The following is a 26,404-nucleotide window of genomic DNA, read 5'->3' on the forward strand; positions in this document are numbered from 1 at the left end:
TCCACTCTTGCTGGACCCAGGGCCCTCGGCTTTCTTAAGGGGCCTGTCACCACGCCCTGGGTTTCCCTGCGTGGGATCCAGCTGGAGATGTGGAGGCGCGATAAGGGGCGCGGGTGTCCCCCGCTCCTTACCTGTTGCTCCTGCACCCAGGCCTTGGCGGAGGCGAACGTGGCCAGCTGAGCAGCCGAGCCGACCATGACCCGGGGCACGGCCCCACCCACACCCTGCCACAGCCCCGCCAGGCCCCGCTGCCGCCAGATGGTCCCCAAGGCATCCAGTACGTTCTGCAGGGAGAGGGCACAGGGTCACCGGGCGGCCCCTGCCCGCCCAGGGGCCCATCCAGCCCACCCAGCCGGGGAAGCCCCGGGGAGTGACGGTCCCCACCTGGTGAGGGTGCTGGTGTCCCACAGCCATCGCGGCCACCGTCTGGGCCTGCAGCTGCGTTTTGACCTGTGAGAGCAGGGGTGACACAAGGCCTGGGGCTGGAACCTTAGAAGACCCTGGACGAGCTGTGCGTGTTGAGGGCACCCGTCCCCGGGCCCTGACGCCCAGACCTCCCTGAGCCCACACCTGCAGCTTTGGGGGGGGGTGTGTGTGTGTGGAATAGGGTTGGAGGTGAGGCTCTGGAGTCGGCTTGGGTCTGCATCTGGTTGTGACCTGGGACAAGTTACTTAACCTTCTCTCTGCCTGTCTGCTCACCCTTGGAAGGCTGCTCTGGGGACCAAGAGAGATGACGACTGTAGCATCCAGGCTAGGATGTGGGGCCCGCTCTCGATGGAAGCTTTATGCTTAATTTGCACAGGGCATGCAGGAAGACAAGTGACCACGTGGCCCTGAGCTAGCACACCTCTTGCCACCCTCTGCCCCCTCCCCCAGCTCAGGACCAGTGGGGCGGGGGCCCCAGGGGAGCAAGGTTCAGGGCGAGGCCCTGGTGCCCTGGACCGAGGGGCAGATTCCAGGCCTGGGCAGGGATGTCCCAGGGAGCAGCCCCACCCCATCTGCTCCACGGAGGCCAGCCCAGGAGGCTGCAGAGCCCCCATGGGAGCTGGGTCCCAGGGTGGGAGCAGATGGAGACAAGGCACTCACCAGGTAAGCAGGGCTCCCCACGAAGGCTCCCAGTGCCCCTGCCACAGCGCCCGCGACCACAGTGCCACCTGGCTGCTGGGCGAGCCCGGCCTGGCATGCCAGGCTGTAGCAGTAGAAGCGGACGCCGTTCATGAGGCCCTGGTAGAGGAGGCCGGCAGCCAGCCCCTTCTGCAGGCCGCACAGCCCATCTGCACGGGCCACAGCGACGACGGAGGCCACAAAGCCCCGGTAGTGCCGAGGATAGGTGCCCCGGGCCTGCAGCTCCCCCTGCAGCTGCAGCCGCGTCTTCACCACCTCCAGGGGGTTGGTGAAGACACAGGCCAGGCAACAGGCCGAGGCGCCCAGCACCAGGTCCACAGCTGGAGCCACCGTCTCCTTGGCCTCCGGGCCGGGGGCCGGCTGTGCCCGTGTCAGGGGCATGGGCACGGGCCCTGGGGTGGCGGTGCTTAGGCTGTCTTCACTCCCACAGGGCCACAGGGCTGGGGATCGAGGGAGCCTGGGGCCATGTCTGGAGGGCAAAAGTCCGGGTCAGAGAGGCCGGCTGCTGCCAGGCGGCCAGCTCTATCTCAGGAGTCCACCTACTCTGCTCCTTCCTGGGAGCCTGGGACACGCCCCCGCCGGCTCTGGACCAATCCCAGCTTCCTACGTCCCCCACACCTCCCTGCCGGGGAGGGCCTGGACCCTGGGATCTCGGGGAAAGGTCACCTGGGCCCCAAGGGAGACACGGGGGGGTGGGGGTGGGGTGGGGTGGGGCAGAAAGTGCCAATCAGCCAAGACACCTCCTCCTGACCCTCTGGTCCTCCAGCCTTCCCTCTGGCCCTGGGCAAAGGGCTGGTGCCGCTGCCCTCCCTCGGGCTTGCCCAGTCCTGCCGTAGCTCAGGGCCCTGGGCAAGAGGCAGCTGCTTGGGAGGCTCCTCTCAGCAACTCAGCAACGCCTCCCCCCCCGCCCCACCCCCCTGCTACTGTGTGCCGTCCCCTTTCCCGGCCTCAGTCTTCCAGTCTGGCTCCCACAGTCTGTGGTCCCACTGCCAGTGAGAGCAGAGGGCTCCGGAGTCGTGTGGAACTGATCTGGAATTCCAGGAGCTGCTATTATGTGTGCCCTGGGCAAGTCAGTTCCTTTCTTGGCACTTCCGTCTCTCCATCTGTAAGATGGGGATACGGATGCCCACTGCAGAGGTTCTTTGGAGGATTACAGATGTGTGAAGAACGCCGAGCACATCGCTTCACTCAGTAATAGGCGGCCCACATCCCCCCCTGCCTGGGGGCCCTGGGTGGGTAGGAGACGGAAAAATAAGGGCCACTGTGTCTCAAGGAGTGACCTTGCAGCTTGGGTCGCTCACCTGGTAAGGACTTGCCCCCTAGTCCTGCCTCTCCTCTTGGTGGGAGCTGCTCCTGGGCTGTGGTTCTCCGGAGCAGAGGCCCAGGCATGGGAATGGACCTTTGTGCCTGGTGAAGAGGGACCTCCCAGTCCTGGGCACTACTGTCAGGTGCCAGGCTGCTCAGGTCAGGGGCCGGCACCACCTTGCCCACCTCGGCCTCGGCCCCATGGTACCTCTCTCCTGCCAGGGCCACCCTGCATCACCCAAGTCCCAATCAGAACCAGAGGCAGGGCCGCCCTGCCCAGAACCCCACCTCTGTGGCCTCCACACCTGCTTCTTCCAGGTGTCCACCCCTTTCCTCCCAGCTGTGAGGCCCTGGAGGCCGCAGAGCTCCTCCTAGGCCTGGCAGGCTGGGCACCCTCCGGCCAGCCCCGGGGTAGCAGCTCAACAAGAGGTCTTGCGGACAGCCTGGATTCTCCCGTGTTGATCCCGAGTGGCCGGCACTCAGCCCCCAGAGCTGGGGGAGGCAGGGCAGGCAGGAGTGCCCTGCCCTGGCAGTGTAGCCACGGCCTGGGACTCGAGCTGGTGGCTGCCCTCCCCTGGCCACTGCAGGAAACAGGAAGGAGGGCAAAGGTCCGGCCAAGAAGCTCCCAGGGCCCGAACTCCTCCACACAGTGAGTGATGGGGGGCAGCCACCAGTGATCTGGATCCCGGTGTGGGCACAGAGCATCTGACGTGGAAGCATTTGTGGAATGAATGAGGAACAAAGGGCCGAGTGGCCTGAGAGGAGGTGCCGAAGATCCCTCACCTCCACCATGGTCAAAAAGGGCCAGTGACGAGTCTTGGCAATATAACATGTCTATTTTATTTTAAAAAACAAAACCCAGGCCACCTGACCCCTTCCCCCAGAGGGCCCTCTTGGGAAGGACCTGGCTCCAGCCAGGCAGGGGACACAGGCTGGTGGGCTTTGCTCCTCTCCAAGCCCTCCTCCCTCCCCTTTGCTCCTGGCAAAAAGGAGATGGCCTGATCCCTGGGTCTTACGGGCACTGCCAGGTTTGGAGGAGGGGAGGTAGGGGGCCGTGGACATGCAGGGCCTCCTGGTAGCCAGGGAGGGCCATCCCGGCCCCCTGCAAACTCCCGGGCCCTGGAAGGCAGGGAGCAGTGTGCTTGGGGATGGAGCTAGTGAGGAGAAGACATGCACTGAGACCGCGGTGTTCCAGCTTCCCTCCCAGCCGGGTGAATGTTCAAACATGAACAGGGATGGCCGGGCACTCAGAGCCCCCAGGGCGGCCTAAGCCTCTGCCCGGGCCCCTGACCCAGGGGAGGAAGAGGGGCTCCTGCCCTCTGAGTCCTGCTCCCCTCGTGGAGTGAGGCGGTGGCCCCGGGGAAGGGGGCCGTGCATCTGCAGAGCCCATAGGGCTCGGACCCTCTGCTCCCAGCACTTCCCAGTTGCCACCTGCCAGGCAGGAGGCCCAGGGTGCTGAGCACCCGTTCTGGATCCCTGGGAGGGAGACCGTGTCTCAAGCCTCAGTCGGTGGTTCTGCTGCCCGGGAACGAGGGTGGGAGCCTGGCCCCAGCAGCCGCTCGCGTGCCTCCCTCTCCGGCCCCTCCGGGACGCCGGCCAGCCCCGCCTCAGCACCAGGGGTCCCGGGAGGCTCTGCCCCGGCACAGGCTGTCGCTCCGCTGCCAGGCGCTGTGGATGAGGCTCAGGGCGTCCTCGAACTTCTTGTTGGAGGCTTCCTGGATGGCCTTACGGGGGAGGTCCACCTGTGTGGGGCGTGCAGGGAACCTGAGGGCTGTACCGAGAGCCCCCAGGGAGCCGAGGGGCCGTGGGGTTCCCCGGCACCAGGTGTAACCTTGCCCTGGAACTACATCCACGCTGCTGAGATCTCCTGCTCCTCAAGGAGGGGCTCAGGCCGATGGGGTGCGGCTCCCCGAGCCACCTCCTTCCAGGGACGGCCCCGGTTCTCGGAGGAGGGGGCTGGGGGTGGGGCCGGGAGGCGGGCCGTGGAACTCCGCCCAGGGCTGGTCTGGAGCTTCCGCGGGGCAGCCCAGCACGCGCTCAGACTGCGGTCTGTCCAGGCATTCGATGAGGCCCTCTCAGCATGGTGCGGAGCTCCGTGCCCCCATCATCCGGGCGCAGCTCTCGCCCCACCGGAAGCAGTTAACGCCTGCTTTTTCATGGGAACTGAGAAGGGCAGGAACGGCGTTTCCTGGGCCCTGTGCTTAGCTTTAGCCTCACACTCACTGGGAGGCAGGGTCTTGCCCCTTTGGTTTTACACGTTCAGAGCTCCTAGTATGGTGCTGCCCCAGGCCCCCAACTCCTGCCTCGGTCTGTGCCATGCAGGGGCTCCTTTCCCTAGGGAATGGCTCCACTCCGCAGGGGCCTGGGCAGCTGGGTACCTGGTAGATGGTTTTCCACCCGGAGTTCAGTGCAGACAGGAATCGGTCCAGTTCAGATGTGCAGCTCAGGTAAATGACCCAGGGTGGGAGGGGCTGCTGGCTGTCCTGGGAAAACTCCTGGGGAGAGCGGGGGCCCCAGGTGAGCAGACACAGCGCTCCTTCGGCAGGGCCTGCCTCCATCGCCCCCCACCCGGCTCACCAAGACACAGTACTCCTTGCCCGGTTCAGTGGAGACGGTGCTGATGTCGGCCAGCTGGGCGGTGCCCAGGGAGCGGAAGAAGCTGGTCTGGCAGTCCTCGTGGCACGTGAAGAGGCGGCCATCCGTGACCACCAGGCAGCAGGGGATGGGAGTTACCCCCTGGGGGATGACCTGAAGGGTGCCGACAGAGCGGAGGGGAGAGGCAAGCTGGAGCTCTCCAGGGCTGGTCTGCACCAGGACTCCCCGCGTCAGGGGCCTGCCAGCCCCTCTGCCCCTCCCTCCAGAGGCCAGGCAGGCTCCGCCCACCTCAGGAGTACAGGGGCTGACAGGGGTGATGGTGGGAACGTCAGGCCACAGGCGGCCCTAACCTCCAGGGTTCACTCCTGGGCTGGCCCCTGGAAGTCCCATCTTGGTCCTCAGAGGCCGCTGCATGACTCGCATGGGCTTGGGGAAGGGACCCTGGGGACCCGGGGTGGGGTTGGGAGGTGGTGAGCGGTGGGGCAGGAGGCCCTCACCCCTTTGGACACGGCCTGGCAGAGGTGCTGCATCCAGTCAGCCATCTCAGCCTCGCTGCCGGCGCTCAGCTCCAGGCAGGGCCGGTCGGCGAGGATGACCTGGAAGGCGTGGGGCCGGTCCGTGGTGCTGGATCTCCGACAGCCACCGCACTGCTCCCCCCTGGGCCAGAGGTGGAGGGTGAAACGGGAGCAAGGGAGCAAGGGGGCAGGGGGGCGAGGGGCACGGGCGGAGCCCCTGGGGTTGGCCTGCCCCGGAGTCCTGAGGGCTGGAGGACACCAGAAGGTGGGCCAGAGCCCTCCGGCTCGAAGGAGAGGCGCAAAGCTGCTGGGCAGCCCTGCCCCTTTTCTGTGTAACACCTTTTATCCACAATCACCAAGGTTCGTCTAGATACCTGAGCAGGGCCAGGTGAGGGGCTGAGAATCAGCTCCTGGCTCCCGCCCTCTCAGAATCAGTGCACATTCATTCCTGTTCCCCTTACGGGCCGGATATTTCCTCCAAGCGCGCGCACGCGTGCGTGTGTGCGTGCGTGTGTGTGTGTGTGTGTGTGTGTGTGTGTGTGTGTCCATCCTCCCCATCAGGTCAAGCGCTTCCCAGGGAAAGGACCGCCTCCCCTATCAGATCGGGGGACGCCTCCCCTACCTGTTGGGATCCTTGCCTGGCAGGAAGCTCGTCTTGCTTCCCCACCCTTCCCTGTTCACCCAGAGCTCAGCAGACCCCAGGGCACTAAATGGGGGTGGGGCCGAGGGGGGGTGCTCAACCGACAGGAGAGAGAGCCAGTTCAAGCCAGGGAGGATGGGAGCCCTGAGGCTCAGGCCCAGCCGGAGCCTTGACCTTCAGGCAGCGACACGGGCCCCGACACCTGCCAGGCACCTCCCATTGCCCAGGACACTCACCCCATGTTCACTGAGAGCAGGGGGGTGACATCAGTGCGGTCGGGATACTGGTAGAGGATCCCGTTGCTGCAGGGGCACAACGTGGCAGGGGTGAGGCCTGTCCCAGGAACTGGGGGCCAGGTGGAACAGATCCCAGGGACCCCCACAAGCTGGGGCCTGAACCCCAGAGGCCAAGGAGCCCGGGGCCTGCCCTACGGCAGGGAGGGTGGAGGAAGAACTGCAGAGGCACAGCAGGGAGCGCGTGCCCCCAGCCCTGGGGACAGCCCCAGTCTTCACCTGGGGCCTTCTGGGCTTCCCTGGGCCCCAGATGGCTGGCTCTACAGAGAAGATCTGGGATCCCAGGGGATATCTGCTCCAAAGCCCTTGACGGGGAGGGCGCTGTCCCCCATCCCAACCTCCGGGCCAGAGCTGTGGGGGCTCCCACCTGAGCACCACGAAGCACGTCTTCCAGTGTTCCTTGCCCAGGTAGGAGGTGCCCGCCTTGTAATGCAGCATGCCTTCTTTGGTGACGGCACCCTCAGGGGGTGAGCAGTGGCAGGGGATGCGGCCCAGGGACTCATCCTGGGGGTCCTGCCAGTGCACAAGCCCGTAGAAGCACACGGTAACAGTGGTCGCCTGGGGAGGGGGCAGGGGACAGAGCGGTGAGGTCTGGGCCAGAAGCAGGAGTGGCCGCTGGCTGGCGGGGTCAGGACACACCCCAAGTGGGGAGGGGGACAGGCCAGGAGGGAGAGCCCCTCCCAGGTGGGTGATGGAGAAACGCTAAAGACAGTTATTTGCACCTATTTGCACCTCTTGACCCTAATACCAGGGCTGTCATCTCGGGGACGACACCCCCTCCTCCCCAGGTGCTTACCTCACACTTAGATTCCTGGGCCACAAATTTGGCCAGTGCCAGCTTCTCCATGGTGGCATCAGTCAGGACGCTGGGGTAGGGTGGTTCCCGACAGCCCTTGATCATGGCTGACTTCAAAGAAGCCAAGAAGAACCTGTACGCGGAGTGGGGTTTGCTGTCAGAGGCCTGAGGCCCCCACCCCTCAAAGGGACATGGCACAGTCCTGGGGACTTCCGGCCTGAAGGGGTCACAGGATCTTGCGGGGAGGACCTGGCTGGAACCACAGCTCCGGGTGGCGGGTGGGGCAGTGACACGGCAGCAGTCCATGATCATCAAACCACGGCCGGGAAAGGCCTAACCCTTCCCAGCGGCCGAGGGGTCTTGGGTTGTGACCTCAAGGGAAGCAGCAGGACTTGTACAAAGACCTGATCTCAGGACAGTTTCCGTATGGAAGCACAGGGGGCACGTGTGGCCCCAAGGCCCCGCAGCCGGGCTTGCGCTTTCTCTGCTGTGGGGATCACTCCTGCCGGCCCCCTTCCTCTCTGTGGGCCACTCAGGGTCTGAGGGCACCCGTCGGTCAGTGTGCCCGTCACCTCCCTGCTTCTCTGCCCTTCGTACCCCCCTTGCCACCCTCCAGCCCCAAGGGTGTGGCCAGGCCAGCGGTAGATGCTAACTGTCCAGGCCTGCAGAAGGGGGCGTGTCACTCACTCGGCCAGGGCCACGTCTGCCGTGTCCAGCAGAAACTGCTTCCTGCGGTTGGTGCACACCAGCTTCACTGTCTGCTGGTCGAGGCCCACCTGCCAGAAACCACACCCTCACATGCACACGGGGCTTGGCCGCAGCTGCCAGAAGGGGCAGCCGGGGCCAGATTGAGGGCGGGCTGGGGAGGGAGGCAGCGCACTCTGAGGTCACCACAAGGCGGGCAGGGATGGTCAGATGCACAGCGAGGAAGAGGTACCCTCAGGCCTGCTTCTTATCCCCGGCTCAGGTAGAGAAGCTGCTCAGAGATAAGAGCTGGCACCCACCCCCGGGGCTGAGGCAGGGGTCAGCCTTGCTCTGCAGGTCTGAGGCGGGGCGGCCCGAGGAGCCCTGCCCTACGGCACACACCAGTCACGGAGCCTGTACTCACCGACACATAGTCAAGTTCATTGTAAGAAACAGCCTCTTCCACCAGGTATGGCTTCTCTGTGGCCCCTGAGAGAGGAGACCCCAATGTCTATTACCCTCAGTGGCCTCTCTGTCCTCCCCCTGCCCCATTTTCTAAGACCTTTTCTCCATGAGGACCCGTCCTTGCCCTGCGATCTGAAGTGGCGAGGTAGGAGAACGACATGGGGTGCTCATGGAGGGGGGCCCCAGGCTCATGTGCTGGGGCAGCTGGGACGGCTGCCAACCCGTTTCATCACCACGTGCCAGGCAGCACAGAGACACTCAGGGCGGGGGGCGGGGGGAAGGGAATGAGGGCGGCAGTCAGTCTCATCCTCCACGCGCCCTCGGCAGCTGCCCTGGCCTAGCCTGGGGGCGGCAGGCACCTTTCCGGAGCAGGTAGACATAGCAGTCTGTGAGCAGCACGTACAGCAGCTGCAGGTTGCCCTCCATGTGCCCCGTGCTCATCCGGATCATCTGAGGGGCCGAAGCACAGGGGTCAGGCACTGCGGCGCCCGCCCTGCCCCAGACAGCCCGCTTCCCCTTCGGAGCGGAAGCGGCGGCCCATCCGGCCTCGCCCTTGCTGCGCTGGCTCTCGCTCCTTCTTGAGACCCCGGGACTTACTCTGAAGAGCTGCTCTTCGTTTTCTCGGAACACGTGGATCATGAGCAGGAGTAAGTGATTGTTGTCTACCCTGTGGGAGGGGCGAGCGCAGGAGGGCGCGGTGTCAGGCCGGGCAGGGCCGCGAGGGGCCGCACCGGCGCACACGGGCAACACACATGCACGGGGCCGAGGCAGGCACCCCGAGGTCTCATGTTGGCAGCGGCTCCGCCCCCCACCCGGAGCCAAAGTGAGGGAGGGGAGGACCGCACCCCTCTCCTACCTCCCAGCCCAGGCTAGGTCTTCCGGGAGTCGTGCTTGGTGTATTTGGAGGGCAGAGGCCCAACGTGCCCTGATCGACGACAGGGGCGTCTCAGGCAAGCGGCACAGACAGACTGGCTCACCTGAACTCTGCCGAGTGGCTCATCTCAGAAGGGCTCCCCTGCCCCTCATCCACCCCAGAGTCCTCGGCGCTGCTCAGACAAGGGCTGGGCTGGTCTCGCTTGAGTTGGCAAAGCGTTTCCTGGGTCCCAGGCTCCTGCTCAGGCGTAGGTCCCTCACCGACCAGGGGCAACCGGGTCTCCAGCTCCTGGGCCTCTGGCTCCTGCGTCTCCCCCGGGGTGTCCTCTAGGGGCCGAGGCGCCTGTCCCGGCCCTCGTCCTCCTCCCTCTTCTTCTTGGCCAGCAGCCGCAGGGCTACCAGGAACATGCAGCGGTTGGCCAGGCCCTGCAGGGTCATGGTGGCCGCCACCTGATGCAACAGTACTTGGACTCTCGACGGTAAAGCGGTAGAAGTCCATTGGGGCTGGAAGCCCCTCACTAAAGTCGCAAAATGGCGGCCTCTCCGGGGCGTCCCCGGGAGAGCCGGTCCGAAAGGACTGGTTCGGGGGCTCGACGTGGGAGCACCAGGTGCTGGGGTCCAGCTGCCCGTTGAGCTGATCAATGACCTTACTCAGGGGCTGCCCCAAGCACTCCATGGAGGTGTCCTTCATCTCTGGGATAAGCAGGCCCACCTGGCCGGGCTCTGAGCGCTCGCTGCCCTCGGCTGTGCTGCTGGGCCCCTCCGTCTCCTCCCCGGCGGAGGCGAGGGTCTTGTCTGGGGAGACCCGCCCGGGGCCTGGGCTGCTGACGAGGGTGTCACCACTGCCCCGCCTGGCACACGTGTGCTGGGTAGAGGCCGGGTGGAGTGGACTTGCTTCCTCATCCGATCTGGGCTTCTTCTTCTTGCCAATTTTCTTCTTCTTGGTGACCCTGGATGGTAGTGATGGGGAGAGGTTTGAATCTGAGCACCCCAGTACTGAGGGCAACGAGATGGGTTGGGTCCAAAGAGGTGATCTGGGACTTCCTTGGTGGCTCAGTGGTTAAGAATCCGCCTGCCAGTGCAGGCGACATGGGTTCGAGCCCTGGTCTGGGAAGATCCCACATGCTGGGGAGCAACTAAGCCCACGAGCCACAACTACTGAGCCCGTGTGCTGCAACTACTGAAGCCCATGGGCCTAGAGCCCATGCTCCGCAACAAGAGAAGCCACCGTAATGAGAAGCCGGTGCACCGCAACGAAGAGCAGGCCCCGCTCGCCGCAACTAGAGAAAGCCCACGTGCAGCGACGAAGACCCAATGCAGCCAAAAAAAAAAAAAAAAAATCATTTAAAAAACAATGTCTTTCAAAAGAGGTGATCCTGGGCGAGGGACCTCTGAGAGCACAGCCAGAGCTTCAGCGGTCCCAGGCAGCACTAGGCGGGAGGCTGGGGGCCGACAGCAGCTCAGGCCCCAAGTACTTCCCACTGCCGGCAGAGGCAGGGCCAGCTCGAGGGAGGCACAGATGGCAGCGACCAGAGGAAGCCCTGAGCGGGTCCTGTGAGTTCTAGCTGATGGCACCACTGGGCTAGCTGTGCTCTAGGGAACAAAAACAGGCCATGGCTGGTCAGACCAGTGGCCCCCCTCTACTCAGCCTCCCCCTAGGATGTGGGCAGCCGACCCTGAGCTGACCCTTCTTTCCGTGCGGGGTCATTAGGATAATTCAAAAGAATCAAAGCCTTCTGAGCTCAAACTCCTTGGTTCCGAGTTGGCTGAAGTGGGCCTGGCTAAGCAACCCTGGGTCTGAACCACTCAAGCTGCTCTGGACTCCAACCAGCCTGTGGGAGCTGGACTCCTGGCTCCAGTCACTGGGAAGCAATTCCCCCACCCTGGGCCGGCAAGCCTCTGGGAGGTCTGATGTGCACATCTTCTTATCCAGGGTGGAGAGACTCCAGAGCAGGAGGCAGGGAGGTCAGGGAGCCGAGGAGTCTCTGGGCCAAGAGTTTCCCAACCTGCCACCCGCTTCCTCCTTCCTTGTTAGTCCCCAGCAGTACGACGAAGATGCTCTTCTTGCAGCGAGCCATGCTGAGCTAGAATTAGTACGAACCTCAGAAATTGTGGTCTAATGTCCAAGAACTCCCTTGGAAGGAAGTCCAGGCTGAAGGTGCTTTCTGGATGGACCAGACAAATGCCCCAGCAGTCTGGGCACGGCCCCAGAGGCCGGCCATGTTGATGCCTGTGTCACCCATCTTCCAGGCTCGGGCCCTCTGTTTCCTCTTGATCAAAGAACTACTGAGCAGGGGTGAGGTACCTAGTCTCCGGGAAGATGCCCAAATGCCCTCCGGCGGGGAGAAGGTCCTAGTCTGCGTGGACTAAAAAGTGATGCTAGGAGTGGACAGGATGGACACCAGGACACTCACCCAGCTTCTCGAGGCCCCTCCCCACTGACCTGATGACCTCGAGCTCCGTGCAGGTGTCTGGCAAGTCCGGGGTATGGGGCTCCCCCTTCTCCTGAGAGGCGGTGTGCACAGGGGTGGTGTCGGAGGAGGACACGGTCTCTGCCTGGTCCTCATTGAAGGGGTTGTGGCGCTGGGTGGGACTCTTGGTGGAAGCCTTGCTGCTGGCCGGGTCCGAGGCAGTAGAGCGGGGGCCACTGACAGTGTCTGTGAGGTCTCCATCTAGGAGAACAGGAAACACGAGACAGCCCGTCAGACACCAGCTGGGGACCACAGGCCCCCAAAGCATGCCTTATCTCAAGAGGGAGGCAGGTGAGTTCTTTTCAGGGAAATCTGATCGGGGTGGCCTTGTTTCAGGAGTAGAAGCCCCAGGCCAACAGGACACGGGATTTGTGCTTTAAGAGCAACTTGGAGGAATGCCATCACCACCACCACTGGCCCCCGCCCCCCGCCCCGAGAGCTCACAACAATATGGCCAAGTTTGAGTTAAGAGCTCCAAGGTTAAGCAGCCTCCAGGCTTAAGCCCCTTGGGGATGGTGACCCTGATGCCTCAAAAGATGGGCTACACACCTCTCAGTTTAACCTTAGAGCCTCCTTTAGCGCCAGACACCCCCGACCAGACTGAGATACCCAAAGCCCTCTGAAGGGTCCCCCACAGTGGCAGATACAAAGGAACAAAGGAAGAGAGAAGAGAGCCAGGATCAGAGAAAATGAGGGGTACAGAGGCTGCAAGGCCAGGATAGGGTCCAAGGGTGAAGAGCGAGGGGGAGGGGCAGGAAGGAGGACCCAGGGCAGAGGAAGAAAGGTGCGCAGAGCGGCTGCCCCTCGCCGCCACAGATGCCTTGTGGGCCCTTCTCCTTCGATATCCCACCGGGCACCCCTTTAAGGCGGGTGCTGAGAACTCCATTTCATCCAAACCTCAGCCTGCCTACTGGTCCTCTCTGGGCACACTCCCCCCTGGGAGATGACGCAGCCCCTCTAGAGAGGAGCTGGTTTAACGGCTGCCCTCACCTCCAACCGTCCATCCCAGGTCACTGGAACGGGACACAGAGGGGAGGGAGTGTCAGGGTGTTTATCCAGTGGCAGATGGGAGGCCGCCCATGCTGGCAGAATAACCTGGGTGACAGTGAACGGCAAAGCACACAGGATGTTCACGCTCCAGCTGCAGCTCGCACACATCTTGCTGGCCTTTATCTGCCAGAGGAGACGTGGCAAACATGCTTCCCACCCTCAGCCTCATCTGGAAGGGCCAACCTGCTTGGGGGATCTTGGAAACCACTGGGCAGCTGTCTGCTGACCCAGCACATCGTCAAAAGTTCACTGTCTTTTAATATAAGGACAAACGAGGGGGCAGAAAGCAACTCCCAGCTCTGCCAGAAAGACACTAGTGAAATATGAGACTGTCTTCAGATGTCCAGGGACCCCAGCCAGAACCCTGGTTCTCAGACGCAGAAAAGCCTGCCCTTCAGCGTGAAAGAAGCCTCCTGCCACGCCCACGCGTTCCTGGTCCAGCCCGAGCTGTGCGGTTACATCCCCCTTGGGGAGGGGGTCCCGAGAGGTGGGCAGGCAGATCATCGGACGTGGTGGGGGTCAAGGCTGGGATACCCACCAGTTCTGTTTTTTTTTCTGGCCATGCCGCGCAGCAGCATGTGGGATCTTAGTTCCCCGACCAGGGATCAAACCCGTGCCGTGCCCCCTGCAGTGGGAGCGCAGAGTCTTAACCAACTGGACCGCCAGGGAAGTCCCTACCCCCCAGTTATGTAAATGAGCCAAGGACCATGGAAAGGCCTCCCCAGTCCCCACCCCAGGGCCCAGAGCTGCCCTCCAAATCCTGCTCTCCTCCAGGTCTGAGGAGAAGACAAAGCCTCCCCAAGTAAGCTTCCAGAACCGGCTCAGGGATTCTTCAGTGCTCTAGGAACTCAGGAAAGCAGGAGATGGCTGCTGGGACAATCTCAGCCCGCCCTGGAGCCTGGCCCGGCCCGAGCAGGCAGTGTGACTGGGCTGTTAATTCTCAGGCCACAGGGAGCTCTGGAGGGCTGCAGATGAGGGTCAGGCCCTGCTCGTCAAGTGACTGCAACAGGTAGCAGGTAGCTGGGTCAGGAGGGGGTTAGTTGTTAGGGGGGAGGGGGGTGGAATCAATGCCCAGCATGTGCGCTGCGAGAAGAGAGGCTGAAAGGATAAATGATGTCGTTATGATGGAATTCTGGATTTCAAGCTAATCTTAACTTATAACGGGGGACTCTTCCATGGTGCTGTTGGCCAGATGACATAGTTTATGTTTCCCAATGCGATATCTTCCCTCTAACTTAAGCTACTGCACACTTGAGTTACTTGGGAAAAGATCATCTATCAGATGACGGCTCTGACAACACGGGGCTCAGCTCCGAGCAGCAGGGAGAACCGCCGTCCCGCGGCTCTGGGTGACCAGTCGGCACCTCCTCCTCCAGAGGCTGCCCCCCTGCCCCCATCCTGGGTGGAAGCGGCCCACAGGGCAAGAGGCTGTTTAGTAAGGCGGGTCTGGTTATGGCCTCAGCTTTAAGGAGGAAGGATTAACCTTCTCAGAAACATGCCCTCTGCTTGGAATGATCCCAGGAATCCTGGGAATAGCTCACGACTGTTCTCAAGCCCAGAAGTGGCGTCACCAGCAGAAAAATGGCCAAGCATTGCTGCCACCTAGTGGACAGGGTGGGAGCGTTGACAGATTTTATTTTAGCCTTAAAACTTGAAAGACAATCTCCCTAGAGGGAGTTTCAGTCATGCCAGGGCAATTTCCCTCATTTGGACCTCAATCTCTTTCAAAAACACCCGAGAGGAAGCCATTAAGAACAGAATCGAGCCCCTCTGCCTCTGCGTCCTGATGCTTCTGATACCGAAGCGCATCTGACCTAAATAGGAGCCTACAGCCCACATGTTCAAAGGCAGTGTTTCCCTGTGCACATCTGGTGCATCGACTGGCACTGGGATCAGGAAGGGTGATCCGTGTGTCCCCGAAACGCAGACACTTAGTGACTCCACAAGGCCACTGCATAAAGGCAGGAGTCCTGCACTGGGAGAAGGGGTTGGCCTAGGACTCAAGGTCAAGTTCTCCTACTGCAGAATTCCATCTACCAGAACACCAAACTTGGCTTTATTATGACCATTGACATTATTATAAATAACGAGCTGATTTTGAATCATGCAGCAAGCTTGGTATGGAAACGTTGCAAAACAGGAAAAGAGGGTAACAGCGGACTCTATCCCACCTTCCCAGTCTGTGCTGGGTACAGACGGCACTGCTGGAAACACATCTCCAAAATCATAATCTATAAAAATGAGGGACAAAACTGAAGATTAGAAACACAGGCAGTGGAAGGGCAGGGAGGGTGGGGGCAACAGGGTGGGAGACATTGGGAGAAAACAAGAGAGGAAAAATTAAACTTTCTACATTTTATCTGACAACATCAGGGGAACTTTGAGGACCCCAGCTCCTTCTCGGCTCCGGTACTGGCCCAGTAGCCTCTGACCAGCTAGAAAGACCTGGGGGCAATCAGTTCCAACCCCAGAAGGACACGGCTCCCCTGTACCTAACCTCCTTTCCTGTCCCTGCTTTCCTTCCCTCCACCCCCAGCAGCTGAGATGAGGTGGGCTCAAGGGGACACTTCTTTCCCTGGGCAATCTGGCAGCTCCCTTGAGGCCTGTCCCTCCGGCTTCTGGCGAAAGCCCCTGAGCCCAACCCAAGGCGACTGAGCTGCCATCTCCTGCTTCTAAAACGAGCAACACAGGCCTTGCTAGCAGCGAGTCTATGTCCCTCCCTGGGACATAGTGCCACAGCACAGGCAGAAATAAAGAAAGAAGAAGGTCAAGGTCTCAATGTTAATGCAATTCTAGGGAGTCCCTGGGGCTGAACTTGTGCTTGAAGCCCCTTCCCTGGAGGTGGGGTGGGGTGCCATAAATGAAGAGCTCTGGTTTCCCACAGGGGACGAGGGTGGGAAAACAGCCAGTTTTATTCGATGAACACGGAGGCCGAAGGTTTGGAAGAAATCAGGCTGTTCCAACCAGTTGTTGGACCAAGATAACACGTGACCTACAGGCGTGAGGACGTTTTCAGTCTTTGATGGCATGAGTGTGAACACCTCCAACATGCTGGCAGGTATGGGAGGGACTCGGAAATTGATGGACCCATGGGAAAGGGGGGGCGAGTCTTCCTCCAAACTTTAGACCCATCAGGTCCTCCCTCCTCCTTCTAGGGGTTGCTTATAGACTCTTTCCACCTAAAATCGAGGGTAGGATGAACTCCCCCGAAGTGGGTGGCACTCACCCCTGGAATGTCAGGAAGAGTTTCCAGGCTGCCCTGCTAATCCCCCCGACCTCAGAGAACGGCCCTGGGCATATGGCTACAGGTTTCTGGAAAAGGGTCTAACATTCGTAAGATCTCACTTTGGCTTTTTACCCCCAGTATCAGTTTTTGAGCCACCACAGGGACTCTGGGGAAATGAAGATCTGGGAAACGACTGGCCCCGTTTAACTCCGAATTTCCACCACTGGACCAGAACCAGCCAAGAAAGACTCCCCTCAGCCAGGCTTACGCGGCTCCAAATCCGTTTCGCCACAGAGGCCGGACCCCTCCCCGCCCCGGGCACTCACCCTCACTAGACGGGGCGATGGCACTGTCGTCCCACTCCAGGGTGGTGGAGGTGACGGAGTTGAAGGAGTTGAGGGAGAGGCTGTCCGAGCCATGGACCGAGCTGGGGAGGCGGTCTTCAAAGTCCAGCAGGTACTGGGGTTTGTAGTAGTCGGGCATGTAGGGGGCCAAGTCTAAGTAGGGGGCGTCCTGGGGAGAGAAGGGGAGAGGCAGGCTTGGGTGACGGGAGGCCTGGGTGGGCCCAAAGGCACGGCCTTCCAAGGATCTGCCTTCACACCCTCCCAGGCCGGTGTTTCTTTGGAAATCTATGTCCTTAAGGTGCTGAATCCAGAAATAAGCTGTTCAAAGGAGGACTGTGAACGGCTGTGGTTCGTAAGGCTGTGGACTTGGGGCCCAGAGATGACAGTGCCCACTGGGCCTTCTGACCCTCCTTGACCTCTTGTATATTAGAGTCGTTCATTTGCTCCAGTTTCTACTACTTTTCAGTAGCCAAGTTCCTCTTCTGGTCTGTGCTGCTGGGGTTGGGACCTAGGCTGGTGACCCAATTAGGACGGGGCGGCTGCGTGCATCTTGACAAGACCGCAGAGGAGCCTCTGCAGCTCCTGGGCTGCCCTGCACCTCTCCAGTGCGTTACCGTGACCATGACCGTGACCGTGAGGGAGGCCGGGAAGCAGGGAGCTGAGAGGCTTGCAGGATCCCGGGAGGCACAGGGATGAACCTGCCTCGTCTCTCGACGACGACTCACGTCCTGATCACGAAGGAGAATACTCCAGTGCTAAAATGCTCCAGGCAATGCGGCTTTTCTCCAATGTGGGACAGAGAGACAGGAAGGAGTCCCCCAAACCAGGAATTCTGGCCAAGAGAGAATCACCTCAACCCCACACCGTCCCACTGGTCAGACCCTGAGCTGTTCCCTCACCTGAACGGAAAGGACGGCGCTCAGACTCAGTCACACCCGTCAGGCTCCCTGAGTGGGACCACGCGCCCAACCCGCCCGCCCCTCTGCCCCCAGGAGCAGCGAGAGCCGTGGCGTCTCACCAGGTCCAGGTCGAACCGGATGAACTCCAGGCCAGACACCAAGGTCAGGAAGAGGGTCAGGTGGTCATGGCTGCAGACCAGGGCATTCCTGCGAGACACGGGAAGGGGTGAGGGTAGTTCTGGGTCTGGTTACCAGCGCGGCCCCGCCTCCCCCGCAAGCCAGCTGCGCTGAGGTTAGGCATGTGACATCCCTCCACCCCAAGCTTGATGCGGTCTCCACCCACCCCCCCGCCAGCACTCTCCGGCTGGCTTTGGGGCCATACGACACTTTACTGCCCTGCCTGTGTCTTCAGATACGGGGCGGGGCCGCAGCAGCTCTCGGCAGCTGCTCTAAATCCCCTGTTCCCGCGGCAACCCCAGAAGAGGCTGAGCCTCCAGTCAGGACTGAGGCCTGGGTGGGGGATTGGACAGGGGCCGACTAGGCACCAAACCGCTCCCAGGAGCCCGGCCGGAACCAGCACACCTGGCCAGGGCCGTCACAGGCAAGCTCCACTGGCCCTCTGGCCATCGCTGACGTGTCCTCAGCACGCACCGCCAGGCTAGGCCTCGGGGTGCCACAGCGCGGTGTCTGCGTGTGACGGGAGACTTGGGACGGGGCTCGGGCGCCCTGCAGCGGCGTGAGACAGCGCTCCGGACACTCACTTGACGTAGTACTTGTGCAGGAGACCCAGGTTCTCCTGGAACAGCCGCAGGTAGCTCTCCAGGGAGTTCTCGTTGAGGGCCAGGTACAGCCAGGCCCGGCCTGCAGACAAAGGGCAGGAGTAAGCCACTAAGGGGTGCTGGCTTTCCTTGGCCCAGCAAGGGCGGGAAGGGCAGCAAGAATGGCGGAGGGGAGCCAGCGCCCCAGCAGCCCTCTCTCCTGACGGAGCACCGCACCCTGAGATCTTGATTTTCCCCGTCAGACCCTAGCCTGTAACTGGCCAGGAAACTTGGATGAACGGGGCAGATCGCAAACTCCAGATGGGTTGAGAAGTGCAAGGACTTTTCACTGATCCTGTAGCTGACACTGACCCTGGCTCAGGGAGAGAGGCGAGACCCCCCCACTAGGTGCTCGGGCTGGGATTTGGTAGGAGCCCCACTCTCTTCAGCATCTCACTTTCCCTCCTCACAGCCACGATGCTCTGGCCAGATGTCACGTGCGGGACGAAGAGAGGCCTCGTGGAGGGCGCTGGCATTTTAACCAGCCTCCGCCACTGGACACCACAAGGCACTCGGACTCCCAGGCAGACCCTGAGGTCACCCCGGAGCCCCAAGCTGCCCACGGGGAGGGCGGGACTGGCCCCTTCGCCGAGTCCACCCGGTACTACTCACTGCGTCCCAGGTTGGTGGTCACGTGCTGCAGCACCTCGATCTGCCTGATGGCCTCTCTCCGGGTGAGATGCACCACGAGCACCCAGTAGCCAGATGAGAGGTCTTGCAGTCTGAGAAAACAGGATAGGAGCTGCTATGACCTAAACGGGGCCATCCTGGGAAGCTGCGGTCAGTTGGTCCACCAGCCTTCGTGTCAGGGAGGAAGCCCAAGGCTGAAAGCAAGGGATTCCCAGCGGGACCCCCAGGCAGCCACCAGGCCTTCACACCATCATTTCATCTGTCGCTAATCCTTTCCCCAGTCATTCATGCCTGCTCAGAGACGGATTACTGGGATAACCCCAGACAGTCTGCAGCCCACCTGAGTGGGACAAATCGTTTTCTGCTAAGGGAAAGAAGAAATAAAAGGCAGACAAGGCTAGGGACTTCCCTCTGAGGGCTACTCACGGGCTCGGGGTCCCGCCCTGCTGCTCTGTACAGTCCTCTCCAGAGGCCACCTCCTTACCCGTAGAGCAGGGCGTGGTCCAAGTGCTCACACAGACGCTGCAGGACCTTATCGTGGTTCCGGATGGCAGGGGTCTCATCTTCACACACAGCAAAGTAGCTCTGCAACTGAAAGGGAGAAAGGAGGCCCCCCGGTTAGAAACGGGTAATAGAGAGGAGGGCCATGGGAGTTCCGGAGCCAAGAAGGTAGCTGAGAAAGCCAGTCAAAGGGTGTATCTGTGCTGACCGGCAGAGACTCGGCCTCAATCTGCCTACACCAACTGCTTACCCTGTACTGCACGTTCCAGAGCCACAGGAGGACACTTAGAGCCCAGTCCCCACGAGGCGCTCAGTAAGTGCTTGGCACGATGACAGCTCGATGCTGGTGAGGAACTCATGGTCTATGATGTGGGTCTCCGGTGGTACCAGGCTTCAAGCCAGGGCCGCCGAGCTACACAACTCCAGGGGCACTACCTACAGTGCTACGTATAGAAATGAGCACTCAGTGCCCAGTGTAAATCCCCCTGCCCCGCCCCTGGAGTTGGTCACACGGTGGCCCGGCCTGGAGCTATCCCTCTGCACAAACTAAGGGCTGATGGACATGGGCACCTGCTCCGACGGCCTTCTTGCCATGGGACGCCGGACTTACCTGAGGAAGCCGGCCAGGCTGGATATGGATCCAGGTACCTTGCCAGGCTCAGGTCAAGCCCCACACCAAGAAGGACACTGTTCCCAGGCTGGACTGAAAACAGGAGATTTGGCCAGTAGGCGAGATGAGCTGCAGCCTGAGGAAACCCCAGCAGGCTGATGGAGGCGAGGGCAGCTCGCTCAGCTCGGTTAAGGCCAAGAAAGCCCAGAGCAGGACTGAGTTCTCTGCAGCCACAGTGAGGAGGGGGCCCTGTCAGGCGAAGCGCCGAGAGAAAAGTCTTTCCCACTTCATGGGGCCACACTCTGGTCTGCTGCTGCCCTTCTAATCGCCAGAAGGGGAAGAACACACGAAAAAGAGCACCCATCCCTGTACACCCGTCTCAGGTTTAAGCTCCTGGCTCTGGGGAAACGTGCTCTCAAGCTTTTTCTGGAAGCAGTGGTAGAGACAGCAGCAGCAGACAGGACACATCGACCACACCCGCAAGCACGCGCTCTTGGCGAGAAGCCAACAATGCAGCTCCCACAACAAAAATAGCTTCTCTTACTCTGTGGCCTGGAGTAAGCCCAGCAGCCCTGCTGGCCCCGGACAGGCCTCGGTCCTGCAGGGTCTGCCCCTCCTTCCAAGAGGCAGGCAAAACAGAGCCCCAGGAGGAGAGGTTTCTAGAACTGAAAGAAAGAGCAAAGAGCCTACGAAAACTGCAGTGGCCGAAGGTATGCCTGCACGGCTTAGTACTGAGAACCATGATGTCGGGGGCCAGGTTTTTTTTGTTTTTTTTTTTTTTAATTTCAAAATCCAAGTAAATCTGAGATCAGAGATTCTTAGATGTTAGAACTGGAAGGATCTTTAGAGAACTAGTACAACTCCCTTATTGAAGAAGGAAAACAGAGGCTTATTTATTTTCTTGATTATAAAAGTAGCCACACCCACCATGCTTGAAAAACATGGAAAAATTTAAAATTTTACTCATCTTGACACGCAGGCTCAGCGGCCATGGCTCACGGGCCCAGCCGCTCTGCGGGACGAACCCGCGTCCCCTGCATCGGCAGGCGGACTCTCAACCACTGCGCCACCAGGGAAGCTCCCTGATTTACTTTTAAACAGAGAAGGTGACTAAGGCCAACAAAGGTTAAGTCCTTCACTATGACTTTCAGCTAAGTGAGGGAGCCACGGCTGGAACTCGGACTCCTCTTTCAGGTCAAGATACCTTGAAAAATAAATATTCTGAAAGCAGTATTTGCTCATTGTAAAAGTTTAAGCAACATGGAAGTGCGTATAAATGTAAAGACCTCCTCTCCCCTGTCCCCCACTGGGAACAGCCTGTGTGTGTGCCCTCCCAACTCTTTTCCTGCATACATAGACTTAAGAAAAAAAAGTGAAATGGGATCACACTGTGCTCATTGCTCTGAAACCTTTTCCTTAATAGAAAAAGATTTAATAAGCCATTTTTCTAGACTATTTTGTCTAATTGATCCAATGTTTCTTCCAACACGTCAAACGTATACTTCCATATCATTACATACAGATCCACTCCATTCTTTTTTTTTTTTTGCGGTACGCGGGCCTCTCACTGTTGTGGCCTCTCCCGTTGTGGAGCGCAGGCTCTGGACGCGCAGGCTCAGCGGCCATGGTTCACGGGCCCAGCCGCTCCGCGGCACGTGGGATCTTCCCGGACCGGGGCATGAACCCGCGTCCCCTGCATCGGCAGGTGGACTCTCAACCACTGCGCCACCAGGGAAGCCCGAGAAATGGTATTTTTGCAAAACTGAGTCTTTCCATTCACGAACATGGAATTTTTTTTTCCATTTATGCATGTCTTCTTTTACATACTTGGTAAGTTTTCCAGCTTTCTCTGGATAGGTCTTTCACATTTGAAGGGGAGAGGCTGCATACATTCACATGGTACTAAGAGTTAGGGAACAGTCTGTAACCAGGAGACAATTAACCAGGAGACAATTTCTGCAAAAAGTATAATAGAAAGAGTGTATAACATGGTGGTGAAGAGCAAGGGCTCTGGACAGGAAACATGGGTCCAAAGACTGGCTCTGCTACTACAGAGCTGAGTAGCTTTGGCAAATTACTTAACCCTCTAACCCTCATTTTTTTCTCATCTGTAAAATGGATTCAAAAGATTGTTTAGAGCTGAGCTGTCCAATACAGCCAGCCACTAGCTACATGTGACTGTTTGGATTTAATTAAATTTAAAATTAAACAAAAGTAAAAATCCAGTTCTTTAGTTGCACTAGCCCCATTTCAAATGTTCAGTGGCTAGTGGCTACTGTACTGGACAGTGTAGATATAGATATCAGTCCATTATTGCAGAAAGGTCTGTTGGTTTAGGGGATCAAATGATATAAAGCATGCAAAAGGCTTAGCATAGATCCTGGGAAGCAACGAGTGCTCAGTAAGCATTAGCCAAGATTCTTTTATCTATCTGTCTATTGGCTGCGTTGGGTCTTTGTTGCTGCGTGTGGGCTTTCTCTAGTTGCGGTGTGTGGGGGCTACTCTTTGTTGCGGTGCGCGGGCTTCTCACTGTGGTGGCTTCTGTTGCGGAGCACAGGTTCTAGGCAAGTGGGCTGCAGTAGTTGTGGCTCGCGGGCTGCAGTAGTTGTGGCTCACGGGCTCTAGAATGCAGGCTCAGTAGTTGTGGCGCACGGGCTTAGCTGCTCCACAGCATGTGGAATCTTCCCGGACCAGGGCTCAAACCTGTGTCCCCTGCATTGGCAGGCGGATTCTTAACCACTGCGCCACCAGGGAAGCCCCTAGGCAACGTTCTTAAGAATAATGAAGCCGCGGTGACGGTTCACGCAGCATTATTTACAACAGCCAAGCTATGGAAGAAACCTCAGTGTCCATCGACAGATGAATGGATAAAGAAGTGGTATATATACAATGGAATATTACTCAGCCATAAAACAAAACAAACAAACATAACAAAGCAGATACAGACTCATAGCTACAGAGAACAAACTGGTGGTTTGCTAGAGGGGAGAGGGGTGGAGGGATGGGCAAAATAGGTGAAGGGGGCTAAGAGGTACAAACTTTCAGTCATAAAATAAATAATTCACGGGGAAGTAATGTACAGCAGCAGTCCCCAACCTTTTCGGCACCAGGGACCTGTTTTTTGGAAGACAACTTTTCCACGGACGGTGGGAGGAGGGGATGGCTTCGGGATGATTCAAGCGCATTACGTTTATTTTATTTCTTCATTACGTTCACTTTATTTCTATTATTATTATGTTGTAATATATAATGGAATAATTATACCACTCACCATAATGCTGACAGCAGGTGGAGCTCAGGCGGAAATGCGAGCGATGGGGAGCGGCTGTAAATACACATGAAGCTTCGCTCGCCCGCCCGCCACTCACCTCCTGCTGTGTGGCCCGGTTCCTAACAGGCCGTGGACCGGTACCAGTCCGTGGCCTTGGGGTTGGGGACCCCTGATGTACAGCATGGGGAATAGAGTCAATAATACTGTAATAACTTTGTATGGTGACTTATCATGGTGATTTTATAATGAATAGAAATATCGAATCACTATGTTGTACACCTGAAACTAATATAATATTGTAAGTTAATTACACTTCAAATAAATACGTAAAGAGAAGCAACAGTGAACCCATATTCTTAGCCACACCAACGACACACCACTTAGCTAAACGTAAGTTCAGGGGCAAAGAAGACTCAGTGATGTTCTCTGCTCTCAAGAACCAGTATCCTGTCCACCAGCTCATTAGCAGGTGGTTCCAAAGCCTATTCTTTAACCACTCTTTTACAGCAGGTTGATAAAAATTTTCCATTATCTCAGGGAACAAGGAGACCTTCAATCAATGTGACAACCCAGCACAGTTCTTGAGAGGAGCAGGAAGGCGAAAGGGACTGTCTCTGAGTCAGTGACGGGAGCGTTTCAGGAGCTCTGCCAACAGCGTGAGCTCACACTCCGGGAGCTGGTCAGAAGGCACCACATAAAGATGCACAGCTGAGGTCTTCTTCCCCCGCCATGGAGAGGCAGCTGCGAGGAGCCAGTCACGGCACCAGGAAGGTCACAGGCTCTGAAAGTGGGAGGAGAGCAAACATCGAGGCCTCATCTGAGGGCCCCTGAGCAAGCGAACCAATGAAATGAGGATAATGGACAAATTTTATTCCAAGTTACTCTTCAGTGACACACGATACTTGCTGGTGGAGCTACCACTGGCCGTCATTAGAGCCATCATTTATTGAATGCTTGTTACGTGCACTAGGAAGGCAGCAGACAACTTGGATTTTTTTTTTTTCCGGTACGTGGGCCTCTCACTGTTGTGGCCTCTCCCTTTGCAGAGCCCAGGCTCTGGACGCACAGGCTCAGCGGCCATGGCTCACGGGCCCAGCCGCTCCGCGGCATGTGGGATCTTCCCGGACCGGGGCGCGAACCCGTGCCCCCCGCATCGGCAGGCGGACTCTCAACCACTGCGCCACCAGGGAAGCCCTACAACTTGGATTTGAATGTGGGCTCTGCTACTCACTCACTGTGTGGCCTTGGGCGAGTTAACCTCTCTAAACTCAGTTTCCTGCTCTACAGCCCTACAGGTTGTGTGAGGGTTCAGATAATACCTTAGCTGTTTATCCAAGAACACGATGCCTTGGAAACACTTCATAAATGTTAGCAGCTGTGATGACGTACTTCACAAACACTACTTAATCATCACAGCAACCCCATAAAGTAGGTCACAGAGCTAGTAAGTGGTAGAGGCAGATTTTAAAGCCAGGTCTTCTCATCCAACCTGGCTTCAAGATCCCCGAGTCAATGACGTATATGAAGTGTTGTTCTAATATGCTGTTCTAATATGTTGTAAGAGAATAAAAGAATGTGAAACACACTCCCCTCTCTTTTAAGTCACAGGAACTAAAAAGCCCACAGTGCACATGAGACCAGTGTCTTCTGCAGCTCTGCTTCCTGGAAGATGGATGGAGGAGAAAGGCTGGTGCGGCTCCTTTAAGAAGAAAGCTTGCCTGCTCTCTCCATCCTTTTGCCCCACGGTGGCCTCTTCCCAGCAGTGAGGAAGTGTACTGTTTGGTTAAATCAGCCACAGTTGCTCCAGGAGGAGCTTTCCTCACTTCTGGGAAGAAATTCATCCTGCTGATCAGACGGCCAAGTGGTTTTGAGTGTTTCCTTTATGCCCATGAAAATTTGGGGAAAAGGCTGAAAATTTCAGAATTAGTAGGGGTCTAGAGCAGGAGTCAGCAAACTATGGCCAGTGGGTCTGCCTCCTATTTCTGTAAATAAAGTTTTATTAAAACACAGCCACACCCATTTGTTTTGTATTATCTACAGCTGCTTTTGCACTATGATGGCAGAACTGAGTAGATGAGACAGAGGCTGTATGGCCTGCAGAACCTAAAATATTTACTATCCAGCCCTTTATAGAAGGTTTGCCGACCTCTGGTCTAGAGCCTTAAGCAGAGGTGACAAGGAATGCACACCTGTCACAGGCTGGGCCAGGAGATGTCTCTCGCCCAACGCTCATTTCAGCAGTGGCCAGAAGAGGAGGCTGGAGCCTTGAAGATTCATATATTTCAACAAAGATTTACTGAGCACCCACTAGGAATACACCGGCTGCTATTCTTATACAGAAGTCCCGGCCCTTGTAAAATGTAAATCGTATGCAAATATATAATATAGTGCCAGGGATGAATAATGCTATAAAAAAACAAAGCAGGGATCAGGGGTCTGTTATAAATATGGGGTCAGAGAAGATCTCACTGAGGAAATGACTACTGAGGTAACTAGAGGAAGAGTATTCTAGTTAGGACAGCATGTGCAAAGGTCCTGGGGCAGGGGCAACCGGAAGGAGACTGGTGTGGCAAGGATGTGAGTGATACGAGCTCAGAGAACAGCCAAGGGCCACATCATGTGCAGCTGTACAGGCTGTGGTAAAAGACTTGGCATTTCATTACTAGTTTGATGGGAAGTTATTGGAAGTTACTGAAAACAGGGAGGTAATATAATCCAATATGTATGTTATGAGGCTGCTCTAGCATATGTGTGGTGTATATACGGACTCTGGAAGGCCAAGGTGGAGGCAGAGAGACTGGCTGGGAGGCCATCACCAGTGCGGATGGATAATGGAGGCTTGGAGCTGGCTGTAGCGGTGGAAGCAAAAAAGGGTTAGATTTAAGAGCTACTCTGCAGGGGGTGCCCCAGGGACTTACTGATGGATTAGATGTGCGGAAGGAGAGAAAGAAAGCTGCCAAGGATGATTCTAAGGTTTTTGGTCTGAGCAACTGAACGGCAGTGCCATTTCCAGATCAGGTGGAGTTCTGCGCCGGCCATGGTAAGTTTGAAACATCTATCAGGTATCTAAGTGGAGATGTCAAGGAGACAGTTGTACAAATGGGTCTGGAGTTCAGAGAGAGGTCAGCGCCATCAGCCTTTGGATGGTATTTAAAGTTGTGGACTTGGATAAGATCATCTTGGGAATGCAAAGAGAGGAGCATCTGAGCACTAAGCCAGGGCGCTCCAGTGTCAGCCCAGGGGTCCTCCCGCAGTCTGCACAACAGGGCCACTTGGGGAACTGGAGGAAAAGA

At 58.3% G+C, this 26,404-nt stretch overlaps 2 protein-coding genes across 9 annotated transcripts in view; both read right to left on the bottom strand.

The window, feature by feature from the left end:
* The window catches only part of SLC25A34 (solute carrier family 25 member 34), a 3,463-nt gene extending 1,832 nt beyond the window's left edge, over positions 1–1,631 (bottom strand). The window contains exons 1-3 of the mRNA XM_024749883.1: positions 1,087–1,631; positions 385–450; positions 132–284 (exon numbers count right to left, since the gene is read on the bottom strand). Of these exons, the coding sequence (XP_024605651.1) occupies positions 132–284; positions 385–450; positions 1,087–1,506 (639 nt within the window). The 5' untranslated portion in view covers positions 1,507–1,631. The remainder of the gene's footprint in view (positions 1–131; positions 285–384; positions 451–1,086) is intronic.
* Positions 1,632–3,247: 1,616 nt separating this feature from the next.
* The window catches only part of PLEKHM2 (pleckstrin homology and RUN domain containing M2), a 37,416-nt gene continuing 14,259 nt past the window's right edge, over positions 3,248–26,404 (bottom strand). Inside the window, exons 1-21 of one of the 8 annotated variants that reach the window (XM_024749814.1) lie at positions 19,481–19,493; positions 19,214–19,320; positions 18,712–18,821; positions 18,043–18,142; positions 17,401–17,488; positions 16,997–17,110; positions 16,365–16,551; positions 14,984–15,043; positions 11,735–11,963; positions 9,396–10,241; positions 9,016–9,085; positions 8,778–8,868; positions 8,378–8,442; positions 7,957–8,045; positions 7,270–7,402; positions 6,841–7,031; positions 6,417–6,482; positions 5,523–5,682; positions 5,008–5,178; positions 4,809–4,925; positions 3,248–4,172 (exon numbers count right to left, since the gene is read on the bottom strand). In XM_024749814.1, coding sequence (XP_024605582.1) covers positions 4,038–4,172; positions 4,809–4,925; positions 5,008–5,178; positions 5,523–5,682; positions 6,417–6,482; positions 6,841–7,031; positions 7,270–7,402; positions 7,957–8,045; positions 8,378–8,442; positions 8,778–8,868; positions 9,016–9,085; positions 9,396–10,241; positions 11,735–11,963; positions 14,984–15,043; positions 16,365–16,551; positions 16,997–17,005 — 2,619 coding nt within the window. In that variant the 5' untranslated portion in view covers positions 17,006–17,110; positions 17,401–17,488; positions 18,043–18,142; ... (1 more) ...; positions 19,214–19,320; positions 19,481–19,493 and the 3' untranslated portion in view covers positions 3,248–4,037. The other 7 variants (XM_024749811.1, XM_024749806.1, XM_024749807.1 and 4 more) reach the window with 7 other exon arrangements.

This window comes from Neophocaena asiaeorientalis, unplaced genomic scaffold (genome assembly GCF_003031525.2).
Source record: "Neophocaena asiaeorientalis asiaeorientalis breed wild unplaced genomic scaffold, Neophocaena_asiaeorientalis_V1.1 scaffold275, whole genome shotgun sequence".
NCBI classification, from domain to species: Eukaryota; Metazoa; Chordata; class Mammalia; order Artiodactyla; family Phocoenidae; genus Neophocaena; species Neophocaena asiaeorientalis.